Source organism: Phoenix dactylifera, chromosome 8 (assembly GCF_051530095.1).
Source record: "Phoenix dactylifera cultivar Ajwa chromosome 8, Ajwa_hap1_PhDact_Kaust_v1.1, whole genome shotgun sequence".
In the NCBI taxonomy this organism is placed as follows: domain Eukaryota; kingdom Viridiplantae; phylum Streptophyta; class Magnoliopsida; order Arecales; family Arecaceae; genus Phoenix; species Phoenix dactylifera.
The window spans coordinates 24,920,911-24,929,461 of NC_143197.1; the positions used below are offsets into that span (position 1 = coordinate 24,920,911).

General features: G+C 36.8%; 1 protein-coding gene and 1 non-coding gene across 2 annotated transcripts; both read left to right on the forward strand.

The window, feature by feature from the left end:
- Positions 1 to 225: 225 nt before the first annotated feature.
- TRNAG-UCC (transfer RNA glycine (anticodon UCC)) lies at positions 226 to 297 on the forward strand. Its single transcript has one exon. It is a non-coding gene; the product is annotated as a tRNA-Gly (tRNA).
- Positions 298 to 3,143: 2,846 nt separating this feature from the next.
- LOC103706285 (cysteine proteinase inhibitor A-like) lies at positions 3,144 to 7,263 on the forward strand. Its single transcript, XM_008790344.4, has 3 exons — positions 3,144 to 5,301; positions 5,860 to 6,067; positions 6,969 to 7,263. The coding sequence occupies exons 1-3, from the start codon at positions 5,200 to 5,202 to the stop codon at positions 6,974 to 6,976; spliced, it is 318 nt and encodes a 105-aa protein (XP_008788566.1). The 5' UTR covers positions 3,144 to 5,199; the 3' UTR covers positions 6,977 to 7,263.
- Positions 7,264 to 8,551: the final 1,288 nt, after the last annotated feature.

Sequence of the window (8,551 nt, forward strand, 5' to 3'; positions counted from 1 at the left end):
TGATGATAGCTAACAAAGCATGCATGTACCTATCATTTGCAGAGCCAGGCCCACCTAATTATTTCCTCTCCTAGGAAATAGCTGGGAGGTAGTTTTAGTGCCATTCTATGTGCCATGATGAGGGGAGCCACAAACATGTAAAAGTTCAAGCTCAGAAGCTCATAAGGTGCATCAACTTCAAAGAATCTAGAAATGTATATTTACTAGTTGCATCACCAATACGAAGCGTTTGTAGTCCAACGGTTAGGATAATTGCCTTCCAAGCAATAGACCCGGGTTCGACTCCCGGCAGACGCAAGTCAGAAGCTTTATTTTTAATTAGCTCTTTTTTTTGCCCGGGTAAAAGACCAATTGGGACAGGTCCAACCTGACTCCAAAGTTCTCAATCAAACTAACTTGCATTTATTTGGTTACTACCAGCATGACTTTGTTTTCAAAATTTTTATATGTTTGATTATTTTCTTTCCTTTTTTTTTTCTTTTTCACGTTATTGTTATCTATGACAGATTGAAATGTCATGCAAGTATGCTTATATTACACTTGTAATGCAAGGTGCACCAAAAATCTCCATCCTCGGACAAATTATATTTATTTGTTTTATACATGCATTATTGCTTGCAAAATGATGCTCGTGTTACGCCTATTTGGATAACCATGCGGCCGTTTGGAAGATATCTGTTTATCTCTACGGACCAAGTTCTTTACTTCGTTCTATCCAAAGCGGATTCTGGAGATAATCAATGGTGGTAGTCTTATTTAGACTATCTCTTGTGGATTGTGTGGAAGAGTAGGAATGAGTTCTCGTTTCAAAATTAACTCTGATGATGGCTCGTTCCAGCCGAAGCTGTGGTGGTTCATGGCTAGGATTGGAAGCATTATGTCTATTTCTTGGATTAACGAGGAAACTACCTCATTACATCGAGATGTTCGGAACATCAAAGCAGCTATAGAATATCTTTAGAACTTCTCTAACAATTCAAGACCTCACCTAGAATGACTAGCCGGAAAGTATTATAAAATTTTTTTGATTCTGTATAAGTACTTAAGATCTACCAACTGAATAATCGATGTGGAACTAAATAACGGCTGCACGGATTCTCATAGCTTCTCTCGCAACTGCATTTTTAGGGACTAAATAATCGAAAGATCTTGCCAGAGAGACTGCTATGAGTTTTCTTCTAACTATTTAACCGCTTGCCGATGGCCGATGCTCTTTATTCGGCTTTGAATTTTGTTCCCACACAACTAAAAAAAAAACACGGAAAGAGAAAAAGAACTTTCGACAAAAAATAGAGGAAAAAAAAAGACTTGTTTTTATTGGAAATTTAAAGAATAATTTCACCACTTGCCGGATATATTCTTGAACAACAGTATACGGTACCGGGCCAAGTAGTTTCTTTGAGAATGGCCCGGCAATAATCCAGTAACCAATAACATCCTGGAATTTTGCCATGGCTCAAATCCCGCATAAACAAGGAAGAAGAAAATCATAAAACCATACTTCCTCTCTCATTTCTTCCAGTCAGTCACACACACTCCTACTTTCTCTCCCAACCCCAGCCAAAGTTTATCCTGAGAGCTCTTCAACTTTACCAGCCCAACAATACATGATATTTGGCTCAATTAAAACAAATGCACCCATCTGAAATTCATCTTGGCATTCCTCCATTTGTGGGCAGATCAAAAGATCAAAGCTTCAGGCTTATCAAAGAAAAATTCCCAGAACAAATTTAAAGGGATAGGAATTTAATTACTTAGCTCATGCTGGACGTATGACCATGATCAAGTCGGTCCTCTCATCAGTTCGTATATATCACGTAGCAACAGACTTCCAAAAAGCTTATGTTCTCAAATTAATAATCTCATAAGAGATTTCCAATGGGGATTCAGAGAATACAAGAAACATTTGTATCTTAAAGTATGGGATTCATTCTATCAAGATAAGCAGGATGGTGGCCTTCGTATCCAAGAATTTACTTCTCTAATAACTTCTCATGTTTTGATAGATATTTTATGTTATCACGAAGATCTTGTAAAAGGATACGTATCCATGATCCTTGGGTTCCTCCTTTACCAAATTTCAAAGCCAGTTCAGATGACATTCCACAAACAATTTCTGAGGTCACCAATCTCATCAACCCTTCTACAAATCAATGGCAAGTGGATCGTGCAATTGGATACGTTCATTGTTAATTTTGCATATAAAGTGATTCAATATGGCATGTATGTTGCATCTTATTTGCACTCTCTAGCATGTGATTTACTATAATATTTGATATAGATGATTAAAAACTCGACTCCTCGGTTAAAAATACAAACATTGCTTATTAAGACTCTTTCTCTTGGAGTTGAGATTCACAAAAGTATCCCTACTTTCGATCCTAGTTGTCGCATGTAAAATAATTCAACAGAAATTTATAAGCACCTAAGTTTTTGAGTTTGATTTTCTCGAATAGTGTGATTTTCTTCCAACTCTTAGTTTGCACTCCAGGAGCTTCTCGATCTTTCAAGGATTGGATTTCTTCATGGTTATCACCCTGTGACTCAACACAAAGAAATGATCATTCTCTTTTCATTTTGGAGGTTACATGAATCGAGTTCTCATTTAGATCGATAGATGAATTCTCATATAGATAGTTGGCCAATCTCCAATAGTCATGCATTTAGAAAATCTATGATTCGAAATCTAATGCATAGTATGTAGCCCGTCATATAGGGTGGACAAAATGCAATAGCTTTATATGATATATATATGCAAATATAGCTTATTTATATTTAGTTTCTAAAAATCATATATACTCCTCGAAACATTTTTTTTGCATGGATGTCTCCGCCGTTAGATTTTTTGTTGATGATGTTAGTAACCATTTCAAATATAAAATAAATATATTATCCCTTTGATTGAATCTTAAAAATGTATGTAAAAATATAGCTCTTTTCAATACAAACTAAATGTTAAATCTTTTTTAGGAGCACTAATATAAAAGGGTAATAGTGTCATATGATACTCAACGTAGTTATTTTAAAATTGTTAGTCAAAAATCTAATATAAAGGGAATCCATGTAAAATTAAGATGATTTTGAGGTATATAGTCAAAAAATAATTTTTAGAGAACAAATATACAACAAGCTATATTTGCAAGGATCCATATGCAAAAATTCAATATGTGGCTAGAGTAGCAAATCTTATTGAATCCACTGCAGCAATAATTGTGAGAAACTTTAGTCGTAATAATGTTATTAGCCACTTTCTCTCCACCTTGCTCTATGAAGAAGTTGAAGCATAAGCTTTCAAAAAAGAGATATTATTGTTATAATGGATGAATATATCTAATACCATTTTTGAAAGAGAAGTATTGTCCATTGTTTAGCTTTTATTTACGAGATCTAACAATCCTCTTTAGCAAATTTCTCATATTATCACAATTTGGAAAAGTCTCCAATATTTATGTCATTTTTTAATCTCTTACACTCTTCGTGCAACCAATAATTGTGCCTATCTATTAGCTAAATATGCTAAGAGAAATGCTTGTAACTCGTTCCTGGACTCTCTTCTATCCCCATCTTTTAGTCTCTATAATTGTAAAGGAGAAGAACTGGTTTGTTGTGCCGATAAGTTTTAATAAAATGAAACTAGCATAAGAGGGCCTTTTAGCAAAAAATAATTAAGATATATTTTTTGATATTTATATTATATGAATATTATTTGAAGTTGAATACATGATTTTTTGTAGCACATGCAAAGCATTTAAAAGTTATGTGGCAGCTAGATCTCTTGGCACAATGTTAATAAAAAACTAAATGTATCTTTTAGTTTTTAAGGAAAAAACTACAACATATATTCGCCTTTAACAATGCAAAGGTCCTAAAACGGCATCTAATTTGAGTCAAGTTTTTTTATTTATTTATCTTAAGGGTATTTATTTAATTTTTAGAAAGATGATAGGAATGCTACTCTATCATCTAAGTTTGGATCAAGGAGATTCGAGCATCAAGAAGAAAGGTGCTAAGCAATTGAAAAAAACAGCTCATGTTGGTAGGAGTGATGAAGTGAAATTTCTTCCTCAAAATATAAACTTACATATAGTGAAAAAGGCTTTGCTCTAGATCCCCCAGACTTTAGTAAGTCAAATCAGAAAGGGGCCTTTTAAAATATTATTGTGCCTTGTATTAAAGATTTTATCAGTAACTGTCATGACTCTAGCTTGTTCATCACTACAACTAAACAAGTAAGAATTATTTATGCTAATCTTGCTGAAAGAGTTAAAAAATTATATCTCAACCTTGGCCTTTTGCCTATTTCTACATCAAAGGCAATTGGGAGTTCTCTTTTTTTTTCTCTTTTTTTTCTCTTTTTCTGCTAGGAATCTCTCTCCACTGGTGCATTACATTATTCCTTGTTCTCCACATACGACCACTTGAAGACTTTTCTTGTCATCTAACTTAACCTACTTTATCTTATAAAAACAAACATTAGAAATAATTTTAAGATTACCAAGGGAACAATCATTTGTAAAGGCGGCAACAGTTTAGATCGGTCGAATGAAGTCAACTACGTATAAAATCTCAATATATACTTCCTCCAGCCAAATTCTCCAATGGATCGACATTTATGACATGAAATGACCCGTTTGACCTAAATTAATTTATTTTGCCAAGTTCAATCCTTACCGGATCCAATTTAACATATCAAATCTAATCCTTATCGGTTCATTTCTTGAAATAATTCAAGTCTTCTAGGCATTACCTGGATCATACTTAACCCACCTTGACCCGGATACTCCATCACTTGATGATTCAAGTCTTTCTAGAACTAAAGACTAATCCTCCCTTATCCCTCGCCCCAAAACCTTGCTTAGCCCACGGAATTTGATCTCCGAACTACGCAGCTCCTGAAAACTCCCCTCTCAGTTATGAGCCAGTGTACAATCCGGTTCAAGAAGAGCAAATGCGGCGAAACGAACCGGATGTTACACCGGTTTGTAAAGTGCAGGGGAATTCAGCGGGGACAGAGTAATCTCTGCTAAAGATTGCCGAAAAGTCAACGGTCGGAAAGAAGTTTCCCAAGGGAGGGAATGGAGAAGTTATAAAAGGAAGACCATGAGGCCATATGCATCTCAGGAAAGCATTTGATCTTGCTCTCTTTGTTGCTTCTTGTTGGTGTTGGTTTATTCTGCGGGTAAATAATTTCCGATCGCCATGGCCGCCTTGGGAGGAGTTCGTGATGCAAAGGAGATCGAGAACAGTGTCGAGATCGAAGAGCTCGCTCGCTTCGCTGTCGAAGAGTACGACAAGAAAGCGGTGAGGATAGGAGCAATCTCTATTTGTTCTTCATATCCTCTCTTTGTTCTATTAGATTTATGCTTGATTTTTACCCTTATCCGGGTTTAAGTTTTATATTATTGGACTTTCGTTGTTCAATCTCTGTTCTGTTATTTCTAGCAAGATTAGAATCAGGAGGAGGAGGAAGATTTAGAATAAGTATTATGCTGGTAAAGAAACTTCTGCATGGGAAGGCTGGAATAAGTTATTCTTGCCGTAAAGCCCTCATTTTTCCTGCCTCCATTTCCTTTTTGAAAAAAAAAAGACACCTCACCTAGAATTATTCGAAACTTTTCACGGACCAAAAATATTAGCTTGGGGAATAATCGTTCCATGACGAATAACTATTCCGCAATGAATAATTATTCCTATGCCAAAGTTTTTTCTTGAATCCCACACCACACACAGTCTACAGCAATCTATTTTAGCCACCTTCTTTTGCGCTTGTTGCACCTTCTATATATACTAGAGTTATCCGTAAAAATGTTAAATGTTGTATTTTAATTTTCCTGGATTTATTTGGTGTTTTTGGTGCAGAATGCTCTTCTTGAGTTTGTTCGAGTAGTGAAGGTGAAAGAGCAAGTTGTAGCTGGAATTGTTTACTACATAACTATTGAGGTAATTGATGGAGGGAAGAAAAAGCTATATGAGGCTAAGGTCTGGGTCAAACCCTGGATGAAGTTTAAGGAGCTTCAGGAGTTTAGTCCATTAGGTGGCTGCTCTTCGGAGGGCGAAACTCCAAAAGGTAATTCTGATCACAGTTGCAAACAATTTTGTATTTTCTTGACTCCATAAGTAGGTTTGCACTATTCTTTGAGAGAATTTGGGTGATTAACTTCATTAGGATTCCAAGTCAGAAACTCAGCTACGCCCTTACTGGTTTTTTATTGCATATTTTCAGTTCCCCACCACTTTGTTCTGAATTGGTGCATCTTTTTGTCCTTCATTTAGTCTGCTTATTTAAGATCAATTTTTGCATCTATGCATGTCTTCATGCTTATATAATTTGTTTGAGTGTTGAGTTTCAAGACTATAAATCTAATATACCATCACAGTTACTAATTGGGGTTCTAGGAGAACCAAACTTTTGCTTCATGTTTTGCCCCTTTAGAAAGCACTAAAGAGCATAAGAGCTTCGACACTGGAGCAGTTTCCAGGAGGAAGAAATAAAACTGTAATTGATCTTTTTATGAGAAAAATTTGTTTGTGAAATCGATACTATCAGATGCCATATGCCATCATTCCCACACCAAGAATGCATCAAACTGTCATGTAAATGACTTAGAACCGCATGTGCCACTTTATTGGCAGCTACTTGTTTTACCATGTTGAGAACGATATGGTCATAATGAGATTGGTCATGTCCTAGATGGGCATGAACCTTGATGGCTGATGGTGCCGACGCATGATCCTGTCATACAAGATGCAGCAGTTCATGCTGTAAAATCCATTAGAAGAATGTCCAACTCTCCGATCTCGTATGAACTATTTGAGGCCCTTTCACCTTGGCTTTTGTAGCCCTTATGTCTTCCTATTCTTTCATCATTCATTTCCTTTACTAGGTATCTCAAAGTTATAATTACGAGTAACTTTCAAGTGCTGACAGAGTGACAATCTATCCATCCTCTCATTTTCTCCTCTTTCAGAAGACTGAAAATTCTGCCAAGTTTGATCTGCTGCTTAAAGTTGAAAGAGGACAGAATGTAGAGAAGTTCATGGTGCAAGTAGATGAGACTTTTGAATCAGATGAGGCAGCAGGATTCAGACTCTGGTATTTACTAAGGTATACATGTATGATGGATTACCCAATAAAATGTTCTACATTGGTCTGCAAGACCTATCTAACTCCCCTGCCATAAAAGGGGTGGATGCTATTATTCTGTTTGTAATTCAAGTGTTGTGAATATTATTCTGTTTATAAGACCTAATTTGTGTTGCTTAGTTCTGCATTTGTTAATGAGTCTCCACTGCATCACCTTCCTAGAGGCGCTTTCTTTGGTCGTCGCAGAATTTGCCATTCATGCGGTTAACGGATTCACTACTGCAATTGGATGAATGCTAATGACATACCAATTCAATAAGATAACTCGTTCTGATGGGCATTCTGAACTTTGCGACTCCGAGTTCAGAGGAGTGGGACTTGTTCCCTGCAACCGATACAGTATGACATGTTGCTGCTTCCCTCAGAAGATCCATCCTGCTGGAGCTAACCATTTACTCAGAAAATATTTGAACAAGAAAGGTGGAGTTCTTGTGTGCTAAGAAAACAGAAGGATGAAAAGCCCAAACTAAGGTGGCTATAATGAGGCAGATGGAGCCCTCAAAATCTTTATCAGTTGAATCTGTGGTAACCTGCACATTGGATGCATGATGATGGACACATTTGGTCCAAATCATCCCCACAATAGGTAACTAGTAGAGGAGAGGAGAGGTCATCTCAGCTTGGCACCTCACCTTCTTAAGATCTACTGCCACCATCCTAAATCATACGCACAACCAAAACAATCAGCTAATTAGAACTGTGTGCGCGTGTGTGTGTGTGAGAGAGAGGTGATACATTTTAAATCATTCGTCTTAATCTACCCGCATACTACGGCCATCATGAAGATGATGGCTGGCGGGGGCGCAGTTGCTCCACGACATTCGCTGTCTTTTAGGTAAGTGCACTGCCTTTCGGACTTCTCATGTGTACAGAGAAGCCAACAGTGTCGCGGACTGGGTGACATCTATGCGGCCTATCACTCCGAAGGTGTTATCTGGGAGAACCACGACTCTGTTCCATCTTCTTTGCATTTTTAACTTCATTATGACTTTATGGGCCACACTCATATCAGTTGTGTGTGAGTCACCGATGTACACCAAAAAAAAAAAAGAAAAAAAAGAAAAGAGAAAAAGAGGAAGGTGATGGCCGGCAAGATATTGCTCCCGGTAGAAACTTTGTCCTACAACAAGGCTTGTATCACCAGGTATAAGCATCGATTGTCTACTCAAAATAAAATTATGATGATGGTTTTTTGTGACATGATGCACAAACATAAATTTACACGCAAACTATGTAGCTATGTGCTAACCCGAGGAGACCTAATAGAAATATCTACATGAATATGGAAAATTGTAATCTTGGGACGCACCTTCTTGTCATGATTATTAACATGTATCAGGCCTTCTTAGTCTTAAAATGGTTTTTACGAGAAGGAGGTCTTGTAGTAGCATTATGATATAATCACAA

Bases quoted from the DNA above. Each gene is read 5' to 3' on its own strand.
- LOC103706285 (XM_008790344.4), top strand. From the start codon at position 5,200: ATGGCCGCCTTGGGAGGAGTTCGTGATGCAAAGGAGATCGAGAACAGT. The intron at 5,302-5,859 runs GTGAGGATAGGA...TTTTTGGTGCAG, and splicing joins AAGAGTACGACAAGAAAGCG to AATGCTCTTCTTGAGTTTGT.